This window comes from Pseudophryne corroboree, chromosome 1 (assembly GCF_028390025.1).
Source record: "Pseudophryne corroboree isolate aPseCor3 chromosome 1, aPseCor3.hap2, whole genome shotgun sequence".
Lineage (NCBI taxonomy): Eukaryota > Metazoa > Chordata > Amphibia > Anura > Myobatrachidae > Pseudophryne > Pseudophryne corroboree.
This window is the reverse complement of record NC_086444.1, coordinates 300,104,357-300,125,006: the sequence shown is the minus strand read 5'-3', so window position 1 is coordinate 300,125,006 and position 20,650 is coordinate 300,104,357. Positions and strand designations below refer to the sequence as shown.

The window sequence follows — 20,650 nt, the reverse complement described above, 5'->3', positions numbered from 1 at the left end:
AGCACAGTGGTTGAAAAACACTGCATTACTGGGTTCAACCAGAACATTCAAAACATTGGAAAGACATAGCAACACAAGTACACACGCCATTTCCAACACTAAGGGGCGGATTCAATTGTTTTGTGCAAAAGTTTTAGGCATGTGTGGAAAAAATGCTGCAAAGAATGCTTTCAGAAATAGAAGTGTAAACAGTTTATTTTTATCAATTAAAATGCAGTGAATGAACAGGACAGGAATCTAATGGGCCCTACACACTAAGTAATAACGCAAAGATATAAACGATCTCGTTCATTAATGAACAAGATATTGTTCATATCTTTCAGTGTGTATGCATCGATGCATGGCCCTGCACTCGTTCATCGTTGGTGCCGGGTCGTTGATACATGCATGCCAATATGGACAATCTTGTAGTTTACACGGGTTTAGCAGTTATACGCGGCTAAACCCTGTCTGTTTGAGCGCGACGTGCATGGGCACCCAAACAACGAATGAATAGTGACAATTGTTTGGGCATCTAAACAATCCTGTTTAGATTTTCAGATGCCCAAAACAATTGAATTACCCCCAATTGGAGTTATTTAATTGTTGCTTTGATCAGACGCCCATTGCTAGTTAAGGCACCTATCGGATCTGGGTTTAGCCATGCAAAACAACTGAACTGCTCTGATAGAGGCCCATTACTATAGATGGCCCGTAGGGTGCATGCAGCACAGTTGAATTCCCCCCAATTGGTTTTACTGAAGCACTGAATTTATGTATTGCATAAAACTAACTTTGCACCACAAAAAAAAAAAAAAATCGTTTGCTCTCAAGTTAAGTGACTAAATAGATAAATTAAACTTAAAATTTGTAAAGTTATGAGGATGGACAAACCTAAACAATGTTAAAGTAGCCATTAGAGCCTCTAAAGCCATATAGCTTCCGTATCAAATTTAGGGGTCAATTCAATTAGGTGCAAGTTTATTTTATAAAACTTGCAGACCGCACAAACACGCGCACACAAGAGTTATTAACAATACGCAATGTGGGAGAAGTGCACAAAAAGTGTGGAGACCTTCCATGGACGCCAGAAAATTGACAATTTAGTTTGCAAAATCACATAGAAGGAAGTTAGTGGGCAATAGGAAAGACTTAAAAAGGTATTAAATTGCTGAATTGTATGTTAAATTTAAGTTTGGAATGCATAATCTAACGAAAAAGTTGATTTTGGGGTAGTTTGAGGCTTTTTTTTTTTTTTTTTACTCCCAAAAATTACGTGAAATTTTTTGCCCATTTAAGCCAACTGAAAACTTCCAAATGCCTAATTAATCAGAAAGGAAAAAGGTGCCCAAGGGGTTCTGCAGTGTCCCCATATTTTAACCTGAATTTGGAAGAAGGAAAAATAAAGATTTTCCCTATCATCTCTCAGTGAGGTATGAACGAAGAAATTAGTTTCTATTTGGATTGCTAAATGAATTCGCAGAGAAACCAGCACCTCACACCTCATTGGATCGACCCCTTAGAAGATCATCAATATGGCCACACATGAGTTTTACATACATTTGGCCCCACACCCATGCTGAACCGATACAGCAGCTAAGCGTACATGCTTAGCAACAAGGCAAGTGGATCTTTTGGTGCAAACACACATGTAGCAAGCTGTTCCCAGAAACGTACGGAGCTGATCCGGAAAACGTTCGGTTGTATTTTTAGCAATTATCCATGCAGGTGCACAGAATTTTGTTAATAAAAAATAATAATAATTATTATTATTTCAACTAACTACCACCTACAAAAACATTAAGCATATTTGCAGTCATCCCAGTATGTTATACCTATCTTAATGTATTCTACGGCAAGTTCTTATATGAATTTTGAAGACTGAAAACTACACTGGGTCGCTCAACAGAAAAAAGCGGGTGTCTTGGAGAAAATGAATTGGACGACCTAAATACCAAAGACAGCCACCTAACTCACTTCTCACCATCACCAGGCCCCTCTATCCGTTTAGGAGTCGTACACTACTACTGCTGAGAGAAATGGGAGAGCAGCAGTGACCTAGTGGGACTTCCAAAAACAGACTCAGCGAGGAATCATCCAGCCTGTACTGGTACTTAGGCAGTAGTAGGGAGGGGTGATTCAGTTAAGCAAGATAACATCCAAACCCTCCAAGAAATGACAGGTGGGCTGGGTCCATAATAAAAAGTAGGCCACCTTATAACAAGTACCGTACCACAAGTTTATGCACACTTCTTTAGACACTGCCTTCACTAGTCAGACTGGGCATTTCATTGTTAAAATAAGACCTTTAAAAACATTCAGGAAAACAATTACAACACAACCAAATACCACCATAAAGAGGGTTTATATGCGGAATACGCATCTTGCAATAGGTTCTCTTTAAGGGTTAAAATATCTATTCTGTTGCCCACTTAATTTCCAGAAGCCACACCTTTGCTTAAGTCAAAAGCTCCCACTCCTCTATTCATTAAATACAAGGATAAAGCTGGTGCATGAAAGATTTCGCATTCTAGAGCGATGCGATCCATGTATGCCTGATGAGAACAGGATAAATGCAAAGCTCCCAGGCCAGTGAGTAACACCAGCACAGCGACAGGTCTTGCACTGGCTATAAAACATTGCACAAGCATACTGCAAGTATCATGTAAGATATGCGCGATAACCATCCCAGATGCAGCCACAGTAACATGGATATTGACCCTTCCTAAGGGGCTGCTGCAGATCACACGCTGGTACATGGATCTGCAGCACATGGGCTGTAACACTGCTCCAGACTCCCACTAATGACTATAAGAAACTTTTATAATTAATCTTCAGTAGTCGGTAGCTCCACGCCATTGTGGAACTGCAAGTGACAGCATGCACTGCCTTCAGCAGTCAGGGAAAGCTGGGACCTCTAGTACCACAACAGCTGGAATCCCATAGAGCATACTACCCTTCAAAATCGCCCAGGAACCGTGTGGACACCAGCATATTACCCCTGACACGGCCTGCTAACAAAGCACCTTTCCCACCCCCCAACCCATCGGCCGGGCGGCCTGTATCCGATCAGCAGCCCAGCACCGGGCCTTCCCGGGCCGCCTCACCTTCTAGCAGCCGCTGGATGATGCTGTCAATGTTCAGTTTGTCGACATCTGCCATGATGGCCTCGAACGCCTAAATGCGACACAGAATCAAGAGCGACAACAACGCAAAGAGGGGAAAGGCAGCAGCCCGAATGTGGCGGAGCAAGCTGCTGCGGTCTCGGCGTCTCCCAGGAAGCCTCTTCCCCTCTTCCGTTACAGGATCCGAGAACACAGCAGCACAAAATGGCGCCGCCTCCTCCTCCTCTGCCGGCCCGCGCAAGGATCTCGTCACTGCAAGAGGAACTATTTCATATCAAGACGCGGACACGTCTGTCAGACTACAGCTCACGCTCGTGTTCCTCCGCGTGCCGTTTTTGCGCGCTGCTCAAGATGATGCTGTGTTATTATGTGGCCAAGCCGCTGCAGCAGCAGCATTATATATTATAATTATTCAGGGTTAGTCAGAGTTTTGTTTATTTGCCACTGTGTGGTACTGTATATAATGTGTTTTTCTTATATGTGTACACGAAAGCAATAAGTAAACCCTAAGTGCACACTGGCAGATAATATTGGTCGGCAATTCATTGTGCAGATTATTTGCTTAGAGGGGATCCCGACAATTGTGATATACGCTTTTTTTTATCCCTTGAAACATTGCCCAATTTCTCCTAAATTATTGAGAAATTGGGCAATGGAAATAATCAGCCTCAACCACACACTAGCCTATTTACCCACCTTGATATGTGGTCAGATTATTGAAAATGCACACACACTGGCCACAAGCTTTTGCTTTGGAAAGATCGGAACATTGATTACTCGTGTTTGTGGCCAAGATTTTCAATATATATTGCTGAAACAATCCGTCATACAGGATGCTGTTAATTTACTGGCTGTCGGGACCCCGGTAGTCAGGGTACCAACACTGGAATCCCGGCAGCTGGCAATGTCGACAGACAGAATTCTGGCGCTCAGGGTCTATTCCCATAGAGTGGTAATAGAACCTGTGGCGAGCAGCATCCCGGCCGCCAGAAACTCGTACTGAACCCCTTCATACACACTATACAGTAAATTTGGCCGATCTTCCAATTATTGTCAAGTCGTCACAATAATTGTATGGTTTGTACCGATTTACCAAATTGCCTCCTGTAACACTAATATATATAGAGGTTTGTAAAGTTTTAGCATAGATGAAATCAATTATCATTCAGGTGGACTAATTATAAACCGTGTTGGTTAAGGCAGGGCCAAAACTAGGACTTCTGTCTCCTAGGTCAAGGCAGTATTTTGTTCCCCCCCCCCCCATCCCAATTCAAATGACACCACACAGAAGTACCCCTTATTCACATTACACCACACAGAAGTACCCCTTATTCATGTTACACCACACAGAAGTACCCCTTATTCATGTTACACCACACAGAAGTACCCCTTATTCATGTTACACCACACAGAAGTACCCCTTATTCATGTTACACCACACAGTAGTATCCATTATAGTGTACCCAGTACAAACAGTGCCCCATGGGATCAGACTAGACAGAGTGTTATAGGTACACCAGCGTAAAGGGCCCCATACACTAGAACGATTTTGCTCAATTTCAGCTCAATTCGGTCATTCGGGCCGATATATTGGGTGAAATCGTGCATTTTTTGCTGTGTGTCTGATCCGATGCGCGGCCCCGTGAGCGTCGGGTCGACTACTCCAGGTTGTTGGTGCTGCACTCTTTATTTATCGTGATCAAGTGGAATTGTATGGAATCGAACATGGTTTTTGTGCTTGCGATATATCGCTTTTGATCTATAGTCCGAAGTTTGACTGACATTCACAACACTCCCATCAGCGGCAGCATCAGCAGCACAGCACACGACCACGCAGCAGGCGCCCCCAGATACAAACAAATCGGATATTTGTTGTTTAAACCCTAAGTAGGTATTTCCAATCGATCACACTGACCACCAATGTATTCACACTGACCACCAATGCATTCACACTGACCACCAATGTTTTCACAATGTATTCTAATTATTATTTTCATGTGTGCCCAAAGTCATTTAACCCCCCTACTGACCATGTGTTTTCCCTGCCACTGTTACGCCATGCTGCACCATGTGTTTCAGGGGCCCCAAAGTCATTTAACCCCCCAAATTGACAATTAGCACAATTGTTGTTTGTGTAATGAGGAAACTTTTTACTAAAAACAAAAACTTTTTATTAAAAACATATTATTTCAAATTAAACACCATGTAAACAAAAAACCCATTGAAACATATAAACATTTCACAATAACATTTAACCATTGTCAAAGTCGAAAAATATTGTAATGCATATGCCTTTTTACTAACCCCATGCACATGCCCGCTGCGCGTGCACTCGCTCTGCCGTGCGTGTGCATATCCGCAATTTGCGTAACGGAGCTTTTCACGGCCATGCGCCTTAGCGCGTGGTATGCGCATTTACGGTAGAGTTTGTGAACGCATAGAGGGTTATTAGAACATTACATATTTAACCCTTATAGTATACATTGTAGATATAGCTCCCCTAGACCATGTCAGCGAGTATTAATAGTTTAAACAGTTCATGGACTAAGGGATTCGCCTATGCATAATAGGAAGGGTCAGATAAAGGTTGGAAGGTGATGTCTAGTATCCAGCTGTAGGATATTTTGAGGGTAACATTCCGGTGTTGGTTAGAGAAAGATCGCATGTTCCTGCGTATAGTTATGTACAAAAGTAGAATATGAACATTAACTGTATTTACTGTATTTTATGTATGCGGCGGGAATCCAGAGGATACCACCCACAAGAGTAGTAGGGGAAAGACATCGCCCACCTATTCAAATCCACCTATGACCTCTTCTGTAATGTAAAGACACATCCCTGTGTCCAATGGACAATGAGATTACAGTGACCATTGTATTGTGTATGCATGTTGTGTATAAAAAGACCATTGTTGACTGGCCGGTCAGAAGACTCTGAACGCTATCTGTATGACCAGCGGAGGATCGGCCGGGTTGCGCTTGCGAACATTCTCATGTATGTACATTCTCTGTAGCCATTATTCTGTTTAGATTTACTTGTTAGCCTGTAGTGTATGATTTGTATTGTTTTACCTTTTGGAATTAATCCACTGTGGCCTTAGAACCCTGTGGTTGCAACTACAAATCAGTGTTGTGTTTTCACTTTCCTGCAAGGGCTTTAAAGTAGATTTATCTGTATAAGGTGTATTGGTATTGATAAGGTGTACGCACTGCGGATACTTTATACCGCCAGCGCTACTTAAGGTTTAAAGGTATTACATCATTACAGCACTTCGCTGTTAAAGGGTTTAAAGTGTAAGCATATCATTACATTGTATCATAAATAAGGTTTAAAGGTTACCCATTGTGTGTGCGCACGCTGAGCGTACTCTGTACACTCAGCGCGGCGTGAGTACGCCAAGTACGTACCACGTGCGGGACTCTGTACGCAAATAGCGTACAAAGTGCGTAGCACGTGTATTCAGTCTAGCGGCCATAGCGGCTCCACGGTAAAATTGTATTTAGAGGTATAGCTTTGCGGTCTAAGATAATATCGACATTATCAATTGGGGGCATCGTCCGGTTCTTCCTCATACCCGCAGCCTAGCAGAGTTTTCGCAGACTTTATCTATCACCAAAGGGCGGAAAGGTATCCCCTGGAAACCTTCTCTTGGTCGGTGGATACACTAGTGCTGATTAGATAAGCGTCTGCGCTGCATGGTTTGAAGGGATGCTGGAGGGATCCGTAAGGAAGGAACGCAAAAGCTATTTTTTTTTAAATCTGTAAATTTCTGTTTTGGCGCCAAATGCGCACGCAACACACGCATACACCTGTATTTTGTACTTTGCATATCTGCTCGCATTATTGCCATAAGCATTGATTACTAGATTCATTTTGACCTGTACTGAGAAAATTTGTTGCTATTTAGTTAAAATATAGAGTTAATAGTTAAAGAAGTAAGTGTAAGACGCACACGCAGCCTGGCCTAGTTGTAAAGGTTTATACAGTAGAAACTGTGTGTGTGTTAAGTAAGTGATTATAGTTAAATATCGCTTACATTTATAGAAGTGTGTGTTTTGTAGTACTGCGGACGTACGGCCTTTGTACACGTGTCTCGGGCAGCGTACAGGACTGCGTACGCAACGTAAAGGCATATACACGTGGCGTGTTCACGCAACGTGCGTAAAAGTACGACCGCTAAAATACAAAGCACACAATAGCATTGTTTTAATTTAGGCGCGAAACGGTAGCCACGCGATAATAGCACAAATTGATCAGTTTTCCAATATTTAGTTTAAATACCTTTTTACTGTATCACCTCTGGAATTAAGGCTGTTTTCCTGAATGAAAGTAAATTTTCTGTACAGAAAAACCAAAGTGTATATGAGTGAACGTGCGTGAGTGTGCAAACAATAAAGGTTTTGTGGACCCAGGGAATTCGGGATCCCGTCGGAGACCACACCAGGTGAGTGGACACTTGGTGGCGTGAGAGTGGCTTGCTCACGTTAACATTGATTAAGGTATAAAGGAGCAATTAGTATAACAGCAGACCAAGAGGTCAGCGAAGTCAGAAAACCACTGACAAAGTCAAGCAAAGCTCTGAATACCGCGGCCTAAAAGGTCCGCGAGGTTTTGAGAGCGCAGCCCAGGTGGTTGGCGTAGTACCCATATAGGCCCGTTCAGATACGCTCCGGCTGAGGTTTCGCAGCCTGAAAAACGATTCCATTGGTCGTACAGCGGATAAGTAACAGTTACCTATACGCTGGGTGATTGTACCGCGCGTTCGTGAGTGCAATACTTAGCCCACCGCGATACCCTTTTACGAGTTGTGCGTAAAAATCGCGGGATCATTGGCGCTAAGTGTGGCACACGCAACGTGATTTGTGTAACAATTTTTTTGTTTTAAGGGAGTTTCGCTGGTCACTCAGGAAATCTCCAACGACCAATATTTACTGGGAAGGGTAAGTCACTCCCACACACTCTCAGTAAATAAAGGTTACACAGGGGCCCGAGGTTGGGTACGACCGGCGCTGACTACAGTGTTTAGGTGTATTGGCCAACGTGGGCGTGAGTGGGTGAGAGCGCTCGGAGAACTTTCACCGTTGCCTTACCACTGAGTATTTTGTTTTTTTGTAGGAATTTGCTGAGAAGGTAATACCTGCAAAAGATGGGGGCCAGTTGCTCAAGTAAGGGACGATCAACCAGGGTTCAGGTTGATATTCCGCGGCCCAAGGGGTCGGCGAGGTACATAATGTGTGAGAAATATGGCTCACACACAGAGGTTTTATGCAATGAATGGGAACGTATGACTGCGGAAGATAGGGAACCATTCCCTAAAGTAGGCAGTTTTAATCCAGAGGTGTTGCAGAATTTAAGGATTAGGATATGTCTGTTAAAATCCTGAAAAGAAAGGATCAGACACTCAAACTGTTTACATTTATGGCAATGTGTCAGGTCCCCGCCGCGGCCGCCGGGCTTGTCCCTCCGAGGCTGCTGGCTGCCCGGGTAGCCGTCCCCGCTGGCGGTTTCTGTCGCCCGGCGTCCTGTGCTTCCAGCATTCCGTGCTTCCAGCATCCTGTGCTTCCAGCGTCATGTGCTTCCAGCGTCCCGTGCTTCCAGCGTCCCGTGTCTCCGTGCCTCAGCATCTCCGTGCCTCAGCACCTCCGTGCCTCCAGCACCTCCGTGCCTCAGCACCTCCGTGCCTCCAGCACCTCCGTGCCTCAGCACTCAGCACCTCCGTGCCTCAGCACCTCCGTGCCCCAGCACCTCCGTGCCTCAGCACCTCCATGCCTCCAGCACCTCCGTGCCTCAGCACCTCCGTGTCTCAGCACTCAGCACCTCCGTGCCTCAGCACCTCCGTGCCTCCAGCACCATCGTGCCTCCAAGCACCTCAACGTCTCTCAGCGCCTTCAAACACCTCAGTACCTCTAGCATTTCAGTGCCTCTAGCACCTCAGTACCTCCAGCACCTCAACATCGTTCACAGTAAGCTTTTGGTACTCTCCACCAATTCACCAGCACCTTTGCAAGTCTTGTTTTTCAGGAAACCTTCAAGCATCCACCCGTGCCTCCTGCCTACCGTCCTAATCCTGTATGAGGAAGACCTACATCCGGCCATCTCTACTGCGACCCAGTAGCGGTTCCTCTTCCCGGTCACCGGAAGAAACCCCGAGTCCACAACACTTCCAAACCAGGTCAGTGATAGTATACTGAGGCCCCATGGACCCGGGGGATCGGAACACAGAGTCGAGTGCCATCCAAAGTTTGGCTTCCCGAGTTCAGTCTCAAGAGGCGACACAGGGTCAGGTGATGCAATATCTCCAGGAATTGTCCGGCCGATTGGATCAAATTCAAGCATCCTTAGCCTCCGCAATTCCCGCTCCAGTTCCCGTAACTGCTCCAGCTGCTGTTTCCAGTAATGTCCAGCCTCCGGCTGGTACCAGGTCACGTCTTCAGCTTCCTACTCCTTCCCGTTATAATAGGAACCCAAAGAATTGCCGTGGTTTTCTAAATCAGTGCGAGGTGCACTTTGAGCTGCTCTCTCATAACTTGACTACGGATCGCTCTAAGGTAGCGTATATCATTTCCCTGCTTGAAGGGTCAGCGTTGGATTGGGTGTCTCCGTTATGGGAACGATCTGATCCCGTGGTTTCCAACTACACCAACTTCATCACGTCCTTTCGAAGAATCTTCGACGAGCCCGGCAGGATGACCACTGCTTCTTCCGACTTGCTCCGTGTTCGTCAGGGCTCCCGTTCCGTGGGTCAGTACGTGGTTCATTTCCAGACCATTGCCTCTGAATTGTGCTGGAATAATGACGCTCTGAGGGCTGCCTTCTGGAACGGTCTCTCCGACCGGCTGAAAGATGAGTTGGTCACAAGGGATCCGCCGGATCCATTAGAAGAGTTGATTTCCCTTTGCTTCAAGGTGGATCTTCGGATGCAGGAGCGTGGAAGAGAACGTAGCCGTTCAGATCGTTCCAGGTTCCGGAATCCTACTCCTAGACCGGTGGCTGTGCCTAGTTTGGACGAACCCATGCAAATTAACCGATCCCGACTGTCTCCGGAAGAACGACAGCGTCGTCGTGAGGGTAAACTTTGCCTTTACTGTGGAGCCGCAGATCATTTCCTCAAGTTTTGTAAATCCCATCCGGGAAATGGGCAGGCCTAGCTTGTTCCGGAGGAGTCAAGCTGGGGGTCACGACTAAATCTTCTCCAATTTTGGACTGTTTGCTTCCTGTAACTTTAATCACCAATTCAGTTTCCAAGTCTTGTGAAGCCCTGTTGGTTTCCGGAGCTGCGGGGTACTTCGTTTCTTCCTCCTGTGTCCAAAGCATGGAGTTAAAGTTACGGCCTAACGAGCGCCCTATTTCGTTGACGGCTATCAACGGTACTAGGATTTCCAAGGGTCTCATAATGTGGCGCACGGAGCCAGTTAAGCTGCAGGTCGGGGCTCTACATCAAGAAAGTCTGGAACTCTTGGTGATTCCAGAAATACATCACTATCTGGTCCTTGGAATGCCTTGGCTTAAAATTCATAATCCCCACATTGACTGGAAGTCTTCTCAAATTCTGTCTTGGAGTTCCTTTTGTCACACTAACTGTCTCACTCCCGTTTGTCCGCTCCGTGTCTCTTCTAAGACGGATGAAGAGCATATTCCGGAGGCGTATCAAGGGTTCAAAGATGTGTTTTCGGAACAGGCAGCTGATCTGTTACCACCTCATAGGCCTTGGGACTGCCCTATTGACCTTGTCCCAGGGAAGACGCCACCTCGTGGTCGCACATATCCCCTGTCACTTCCCGAGACTCAAGCTATGTCGGACTATATTAAGTCCAATCTGCTCAAGGGATTCATTCGCTCCTCTTCCTCCCCTGCTGGAGCGGGCTTCTTTTTCGTGAAGAAGAAGGATGGGGGGTTGAGACCATGTATCGACTACCGTGGCTTAAACGATATCACCATCAAGAATAAATACCCCTTGCCACTAATCACAGAGTTATTTGATAGGGTTCGTGGCGCCCGCGTTTTCTTCAAACTCGACTTGAGGGGAGCTTATAATCTTATACGCATCCGAGAAGGGGATGAATGGAAGACCGCCTTCAATACCCGGGATGGGCATTACGGATACCTGGTGATGCCGTTCGGCCTTAGTAATGCTCCTGCTGTTTTCCAGGGATTCGTCAACAAAATCTTCCGAGACATGTTATATCAAAGTGTTGTGGTATATTTGGACGACATACTGATTTTTTCCAAAAATCTTGTTGAACACAGGACTCAAGTCAAAGAAGTGCTCCACCGTTTACGAAAGAATCATCTCTATGCTAAGCTCTCCAAATGTACCTTCGAAGTAACATCAATTCCGTTCCTCGGTTATATCATCTCGGGGACGGAGCTTCGCATGGATCCGGAGAAGCTCTCTGCCATTCGTGACTGGACTCAGCCTCTCTCTTTAAAAGCAATACAAAGATTCCTGGGCTTTGCGAATTACTACAGGAAATTCGTTAGAGGTTTCTCCACCATTGTCGCACCCATTTCTGCCTTGACGAGAAAGGGCTCTAATCCGAGTTTGTGGCCTCCCGAAGCCATTGAGGCCTTTTCCCACTTGAAGTTAGCTTTCATGTCCGCTCCAGTTCTACAACAACCAAATTTCAATGAACCTTTCTTCCTAGAGGTTGACGCATCTTCAGTTGGAGTTGGGACCGTTCTCTCTCAGTACTCCTCTGATAAGAAATTACATCTGTGTGGCTTCCACTCTCGGAAATTCTCTCCGGCCAAACGAAATTACACTATTAGAGACCAGGAACTTTTGGCAATTAAATCCGCCTTGGAAGAGTGGAGATATCTCTTGGAGGGGGCTAAACATGTGTTTACCATTTACACGGATCACAAAAATTTGTCGTATATCAAATCCGCACAATGCTTGAATCCTCGCCAAGCGAGATGGGCACTTTTCTTTACTCGATTTTCTTTTGTTATCAAGTACCGGGCCGGGACTCTCAATACTAAAGCGGATGCGTTGTCCCGTTCACAGATTTCCACAGACGAGCATGAATCTTTCCAGCGGAGTTTAATTCTAAATCCAATTTCTGTCTCCGCTGCTTTAACTACTCCAGCTCCTCCTCCTGGAAGAATGTCCGTACCAGCTAGATTTCGGCCAAGAATTCTACAGTGGGCCCATAACTCCAAGTTTTCCGGTCATCCCGGTGCCCAGAAGATGTACAAGTTTCTGGAAAGGTCTTACTGGTGGGACACCATGAGGAAAGATGTACAGGATTACGTTAATTCTTGTCCACAGTGTACACAACATAAATCTCCTCGCCTGCCTCCTGCTGGGTTGCTTCGTCCTCTACCTATCCCTGTGAGACCTGGACTCACATTTCCATGGATTTCATCACTGACTTGCCCTGTTCCAAAGGTTGCAACACCGTCTGGGTGATTGTCGACCGTTTTTCGAAGATGGCACACTTCGTTCCATTGACTGGTCTACCGACAGCTCCGAAACTAGCTCTACTATTCATCCGAGAACATTTTCGGTTACACGGGTTGCCTCAGGAAATAGTCTCTGATCGTGGGGTACAGTTTACCGCGAGGTTTTGGAAAGCCCTCTGCTCGGCCTTACAGATTAAACTTAAGTTTTCATCCGCTTATCATCCCCAAACTAATGGACAAACGGAACGAGTCAATCAAGATCTAGAGACTTTCCTTCGTCATTATCTCTCCCCTTCACAGGACAGCTGGGTGGAGTTGTTACCTTGGGCGGAGTTTGCCCATAACCATTCATTTCATTCTTCCACTGGTGAATCTCCATTCTTCTTCAACTATCGGTTCCATCCACGTGTTCCGGAATTACCAAGCCTTCCGATAGAAGAGGTTCCAGCTGTAACGTCCACTCTACTACACTTCGGACGAATTTGGCGTGGGATACATGCTAGTCTTAAAAAAGTCTCTGTCCGATACAAGTTCTACGCCGATAAGAAACGACGAGCCGCTCCTCAGTACAAGGTTGGTGATAGGGTATGGCTGTCCACACGTAATCTCCGCTTAAAGGTGCCCACTATGAAGTTTGCTCCAAGATTCATCGGTCCTTACCCTGTGCTACAAGTCCTGAATCCTGTGGTCTGTAAGTTGGGTTTACCTTCTCACCTGCGTATTCCAAATGCCTTCCATGTTTCTCTTCTTCGCCTTCTTGTCCTTAATCGTTTTCATTCAAAGTCCTCTAGTCCCACCTCGGTGGAAGCTGATACAGGAACAGACTTCGAGATCAAAACAATTCTGGACTCTCGTTACCTTCACAAGAATCTGCAATATCTGGTGGAATGGAAAGGGTACGGTCCGGAGGAGAGAAGTTGGATAAAGGCTTCTGAGGTCTCGGCTCCTCGACTAGTCCGGATTTTCCATTCTAGACATCCTACAAAACCGGGGAAGTGTCCAGGGGCCACTCCTAGAGGAGGGGGTACTGTCAGGTCCCCGCCGCGGCCGCCGGGCTTGTCCCTCCGAGGCTGCTGGCTGCCGGGCGGCCGTCCCCGCTGGCGGTTTCTGTCGCCCGGCGCTCCGTCCGAGGTCCATAGGGTGGACGTCGCGGGCGCGTCCGACGTCTCCGGGGACGGGTGACGTCATCAGCGCCTCTCCAACCAGGGGCTGGCGGGAAGTACAAATCCAGACGCCGGGCAGAGCTCCGGCGCCTGAGTATCATCGCTACTACCGTACCTGTGATCTCCAGAGCTCCTGTGTTTCCAGCATTCCGTGCTTCCAGCATCCTGTGCTTCCAGCATCCTGTGCTTCCAGCGTCCTGTGCTTCCAGCGTCCCATGCTTCCAGTGTCCCGTGTCTCCGTGCCTCAGCGTCTCCGTGCTTCAGCACTCAGCACCTCCGTGCCTCAGCACTCAGCACCTCCGTGCCTCAGCACCTCCGTGCCCCAGCACCTCCGTGCCTCAGCACTCAGCACCTCCGTGCCTCCAGCACCTCCGTGCCTCAGCACTCAGCACCTCCGTGCCTTCAGCACCTCCGTGTCTCAGCACCTCCGTGCCTCAGCACCTCCGTGCCTCCAGCAGCATCGTGCCTCCAAGCACCTCAACGTCTCTAAGTGCCTCAGCGCCTTCAAACACCTCAGTACCTCTAGCATTTCAGTGCCTCTAGCACCTCAGTACCTCCAGCACCTCAACATCGTTCACAGTAAGCTTTTGGTACTCTCCACCAATTCACCAGCACCTTTACAAGTCTTGTTTTTCAGGAAACCTTCAAGCATCCACCCGTGCCTCCTGCCTACCGTCCTAATCTTGTATGAGGAAGACCTACATCCGGCCATCTCTACTGCGACCCAGTAGCGGTTCCTCTTCCCGGTCACCGGAAGAAACCCCGAGTCCACAACACTTCCAAACCAGGTCAGTGATACAACGAGAGAGTGATATGCAAAGGGAACTAGCTCACACAGCTGGTTCCAACCCTAGCAGGAAACTGATTGCAACTGCACCACCACCACCGTATATTACAGGGGAGAAAGTGGCTACAGAGAATGGCATACTAATATATGATAAGAGTGAACTTGATAAATGTATTAATGCTAACCCGTGCAAGTTGTATCCCATCTTAAACTTCCCTCAGGACTGCGACCAAGAAGATGAGCCCAGCACGATATCGGCACTCTCTCTGGCAGCCACCATACAAGACACACAAGTGGGCACGGCCCAACCAGTAAGAATAGTAGCAAAGGCCCCTAGCGGAGGGACAGGTGAGGTCGTGTCTACAGGTAAGTACGGTACAGTACATTGTGCAGAAACAATTGCACCTCACATTGTAGAAGCCACCCAGAATGATGTAATTGAACTAAATCCTGTCAGGGTGATCGCAGTCCCCAATGGGAAGACTGACGCTCAGGGAATCACTCCCGTCAGGAACATTGCTATGCATTGTCCCTGGTCCCGGACAGAATTGAGAACAATTATGTCTGAATTTCCCGATCCCAGAAAGGATCTAGCCGCATGTCAGAGGTTTATTAGAGAACTAGGTAACGCCACCGAACCCACAAACAAAGATTGGCGGACAGTGCTACGGGCATGTTTGCCCTCCAATATTGACCCTGTGAAATTCATTGCTGATTGTAAATTAGACGCAGAGGTACCTCTCACTGATGAATACACTCAGGAGAATGTACGACAGATCAATCTGCAGTTAGGAGTATATTTCCCTACTGTTGTCAAGTGGAATAAAATCTTTTCTATAAGACAAAAAGAAGGTGAAGTTGCTTCTGAATATTTCCATCGAGCACTGCAGGAAATGGCTAGATACACTGGGGTCGAGGATATTAAGGAAAATGTACATCATAGAGAGGTAGCTGTGTCCGTATTAATGGACGGCATGAAAGAAACGTTGAGAACAAGGGTACAAACCACTCAACCTAACTGGAGAGGTATTTCGGTGGCTGCATTAAGAGAGTCCGCTATCGAGCATGATCGGAACATCAGTAAGCACAGGGAGTCACAGGGGGATAAGCTGATGACCGTAAGTATCAAAGCCCTGACAACGAAGCCACATCAGCCTAAACCCCAGACCCCTGATGGTAAGTCGTATGTAGTAAAATGTTATAATTGCCAGAGGGAAGGACATTACTCACGGAACTGTAATTATAAAAGCAACGTATATCGACCCCCTAGACCAGAACATGACTCACAGCATAACACACGTAATTGGGACCAGGGACCTCATAGGAGGAATTATGAGCCACATGCAGGGGAAACAAGGAGGTACCCACCTAGGAAGGACTGGCAGACCTCTGGAAATTCTCAGCTACCCCCCTCACATATTGTAGCTGCCAGCGCGCTGCGGGAGGGTCACAACATACAATAGGGGTTAGGCCACACCTGCAGTTTGCAGCCAGTGAAGTTGATTGCTAGCCTTGGAAATGAACCTGAGGTTACAGGTGATGTAGCTGGTAGATCACTACCTTTCCTTGTAGATACAGGGGCAGCCAGGTCAGTGTTAAATTCAACGGTAGGTATGAAAACAACGGGTAAAACAATTTCAGCAATAGGGGTAACAGGAGTAGTGCAACACTATCCTCTAAGTAGACCAGCAGAGATTACGATAGGGCCTTTGCAGACCAAGCACTCCTTTTTGCTAGCTGCATCGGCTCCGACTAATCTACTTGGGAGAGATTTATTGTGCAAAATGAGGTGTGTCATATATTGTACTCCTGAGGGTGTCTTCTTAGATATACCCGAGAATCACGTTCAGGAAGTGCAGGATATGTTAGACACCCCACAAAGGTTAATGTCACACTCTGCTGTTATAGACAAGTGTCCATCCAAGGTAGAGGAAATGATCTCCCAGATACCGGAATCCCTCTGGACCAAAGATGAACAAGACACTGGATTGATGGCGAATGTAGCTCCTGTAGTAGTGCAAGTAAAAGATGGTAGGATAGCTCCAAAAATCCCACAGTATCCTCTGAAGCCAGAGGTGGAATTAGGAATGTACCCAGTCATAGAGCGCTTGCTACAACAGGGCATCCTAGTTAGGACGTCCAGCACTGCCAATAGTCCCATCTTCCCTGTGAAAAAGAGTGGGGGGAGGGGTTACAGGCTAGTGCAGGATCTAAGGGGGATAAACAAGATAGTTGAGAGCCAATTCCCCGTAGTGCCAAATCCAGCTGTCATCCTCATGCAAATTCCCCCTACTGCGAAAATTTTCACTGTCATTGACCTCTGTTCCGCTTTCTTTTCGGTCCCTCTGCACCCTGACAGTCAATATTTGTTTGCATTCACATACAGAGGAGTACAGTACACTTGGACTCGTCTCCCCCAAGGTTTCATTGACAGCCCAAGTATTTTCTCCCAGGCTTTGCATGACTGTTTACAATCCTTTCAACCTGAGAGCGGATCAGTATTAATACAGTATGTAGATGACCTACTGCTGTGTTCAGATTCACTCGAAGCATCCTTGAAAGACACGAAACAGCTTCTGTTTCACCTTTCTAATACGGGACACAAGGTTTCAAAGGATAAGTTACAGTTGTGCCAGACCAAGGTAAAATATTTGGGACATTGCTTGACACAAGGACTGAGACACCTCACGCTGATAGAATACAGGCGATTCGCGACATGACTCTACCACAAACCCAGCAGCAGATCCGCACTTTCCTTGGAATGTGTGGGTACTGCCGAAACTGGATCCGAGGTTTCTCCATACTGGCTTTACCTTTGCAGGAAATGGTCTCCTCGAACAAACCAGATCGGATCTCTCACACAGATGACTGGCATTTGAGAGACTTAAACAATGCCTATCACAGGCACCTGCATTAGGCATGCCAGATTATGGGAAACCTTTTGAGTTGTACTGTACGGAAAGTGCTGGGTGTGTGGCAGGTGTTCTAACCCAGAGACATGGTGATGCCAGCAGGCCGGTAGCTTACTACAGTGCACAGTTGGACACCGTAGCACGGTCTCTCCCCACATACTTGCGAAGTGTTGCAGCGATAGCATTGCTAGTGAGTAAAAGCGAAGATGTAGTGTTGGGACACAACCTGACCATCCATACACCTCATGCAGTATCAGCCTTACTGAACTCTGCCCAAACCAGACATGTCTCATCAGCACGGTTTACAAGGTGGGAATTAGCACTAATGGCACCTGTGAACATCACAATAAAGAGATGCAGCGCACTAAATCCTGCAACTTACCTCCCGGGTATGCCTGGACAGGCACAAAGGGTGGAGGATGAGAGTGATGGTGAAGGAGGATTTAGTACAGACACTGACACACATGATTGTATGGAATATCTGAACCATACTTTCACTGCAAGACCAAACATTAGTGACAACCCACTGGAAGGCGTAGATTTTACTTTTTACACTGACGGTAGTTGCCACAGACAGACGGACTCGGGAGACTTGTGTACTGGATATGCAGTCGTATATGACAAAGGTATCATAGAAGCTGAACCCCTGGGCCCACCGCACTCAGCACAAGTTGCTGAGCTGGTCGCCCTAACCAGAGCGTGTGAATTGGCTAAGGGTAAGTCAGCCAATATTTATACAGATTCTAGGTATGCCTTTGGAGTAGTGCATGATTTCGGGGCCCTATGGCGCCTCAGAAATTTCATGACGGCAGCTGGCACACCTGTAGCGCATGCATCCCATATAAAAAGGCTTCTAACAGCGATACATGAACCTGACAGAGTGGCTGTTATCAAGTGCAAAGCCCACACTTACAGTCAAGACCCAGTGTCACTTGGTAACAGCCGGGCAGACGAAGCTGCTAAATCAGCAGCCAGCACCCCCATACAGACAGATATCACACAACTGATGGTATTCAATACCGTCAACACACAAAAATTAAGTGAAATGCAAAATTTGTGTTCTCCACAGGAAAAGGCAGTTTGGCGGTCAAAAGGATATGGCCAGGAGTCCTCAGGACTCTGGACAAATGGACAAGGTAAGCCAGTAGCCCCCAGAGCATATCTTCCAAGCTTAGCTGAGGCGGCACACGGTCTGACTCATCTGGGCAAAGAGGGTATGTGTAAGCTGGTGAGAGCCTACTGGTGTGCGCCAGGATTCTCTTCTCATGCGGGTAAGAGAGCAATGACATGTCTTATCTGCTTGAGGAAGAATATTGGAAAGTCAATACCAACAGAACCATCCCATATCCCGCCAACAGACGTCCCTTTTCAGGTAATACAAATTGATTTCATACAGTTGCCACCCTGCAGAAATTTAAAGTATGTGTTAGTTTGTATCGACGTGTTTTCAAATTGGGTAGAAGCGTTCCCCGCTGCCACAAATACTGCTACATTCACTGCAAAGAAAATCGTGCAGGAATTTGTGTGCAGATATGGTATCCCTAGGATAATTGAATGCGATAGGGGTACCCATTTTACAGGTGAAGTCTTTCAGGTTATGTGCAAACTGATGGGAATTAATAGTAAGCTGCATACTCTGTACCGCCCACAGGCGAGTGCGAAAGTGGAAAGAGTAAACAGCACTATTAAGAACAAGCTGAGCAAAGTGATGGCTGAAACTGGATTGTTATGGCCAGAAGCTTTGCCACTTGTATTGTACAGCATCAGAACCACTCCCAGGTCCCGCCTTAACTATCACCCTTTGAGATTCTTTTTGGTCGACAACCCCATGTAATGATTGACCTCCAGGATGATTTGAAATGCAATAATGAGGTGACTGTAAAATATATGGTTAAGATGAGTCAGCAGTTGAGGAATCAAAACAGAAATCTAAAGCTGGTGATTCCTGACCTACCAAACAGTAATTGTCATGACATTGAACCTGGGGATTATGTAATGATTCAAAATTTTCTACGCTCAGGTTGCCTTATTGACCGGTGGGAAGGACCGTACCAAGTCTTACTGACCAGCACGACAGCATTAAAGGTTGCCGAGAGAGAGACTTGGGTCCACTCGTCCCACTGTAAGAAGGTCGCTGACCCAGAGAAAGCCCGTGACAAAGAGCAGAGTGTAGAGGAAATCGTATCACTGGAGTGCCTGTTTCGGGAAGGTTGAGAGGCAGGACTGTTGGCACGGCACCTGAGCACAGAGAACTACAAGACCAGAGGCGGTTGTCGCACCAAACTTCTTTTTCCTTTTTATTATTTTCTCCATCTCCCATTACCCTCCTTTCCCCCCTTCCTTGCTCCTTTTTCTCTCCCCTTAGCAAGATGGACTTACCCCAAGAGACTGCATTCCGGGTTTTCCTGTTGACCCTGTTGTTGACCAGAGCAGTCTGTTTCGGTGAGAGTACCAGAGAGGTCGAGAAAGGATCTGGAATGGGTTCTGATGGCAAGGACGGATTTGTAGAATTCCAAGGGCAACACATCCATCTAGCAAAGGCGAGTATCAGAAGACGATCTAGTAGGCAAGAAACTAGGAGGCACTGTGAAGGGTTATTGGCTGAGGAAAATTGTATTTGTAGAAACTGTGAAAACATAGTTGAGGACGGGTGCATCCAGAGATGTCAGTCCAGCCTTAATATCAACATGGACCGTCATCCATTGAGTGATTATCACTCATTAGTGGGTAAGGTTTTGAACCAAACAGAATGCTGGGTGTGCTCACAAGTACCTCAAGGTCAGAGCAAGTCAGGACTAGTACCGTATCCTTTAACAATAGATGAGGTACTTGAATTAAGGGGTGGGAAACCGGTGGACAAGAAATTTAATATTTCTAGGCCCCCTAGTTTGAAGCTCCACCAATATCATGTGGATAGATCCTTAGTATGTTTCAACATTTCCAATTCCCGAAAGCCGGGAAATTGGGAAGTGACATGGAATAACCAAACCATGGCATTTTCACACAGAGCCGACAGAATGCCCGTAGACACTGAACTTATACGCCAAATAGCCGACGGTGGAAGGTATTTTCGGTACAGGTATACTCTAGGAAGTAGGACCATGCGGGTTGGAGAAGTATCACCAGGATACTGTGCGCATATCATACAGCCTGATACGTGTACTGAACAGATGAGAGAGTTTTTTTTCACTTGGAAGGTTTGCAATATGGTAATGTCATATTCTGTCCCATATGTTCTCCCCGATGATGCATATTTCATATGCGGGAGAAAGGCGTATA

At 46.6% G+C, this 20,650-nt stretch overlaps 1 protein-coding gene across 1 annotated transcript in view; it reads right to left on the bottom strand.

Annotated features, from left to right (window-relative positions):
• The window catches only part of PPP1CC (protein phosphatase 1 catalytic subunit gamma), a 102,432-nt gene extending 99,071 nt beyond the window's left edge, over positions 1–3,361 (bottom strand). The window contains exon 1 of the mRNA XM_063964396.1: positions 3,087–3,361. Within this exon, the coding sequence (XP_063820466.1) occupies positions 3,087–3,141 (55 nt within the window). The 5' untranslated portion in view covers positions 3,142–3,361. The remainder of the gene's footprint in view (positions 1–3,086) is intronic.
• Between the last annotated feature and the right edge of the window lie 17,289 nt (positions 3,362–20,650).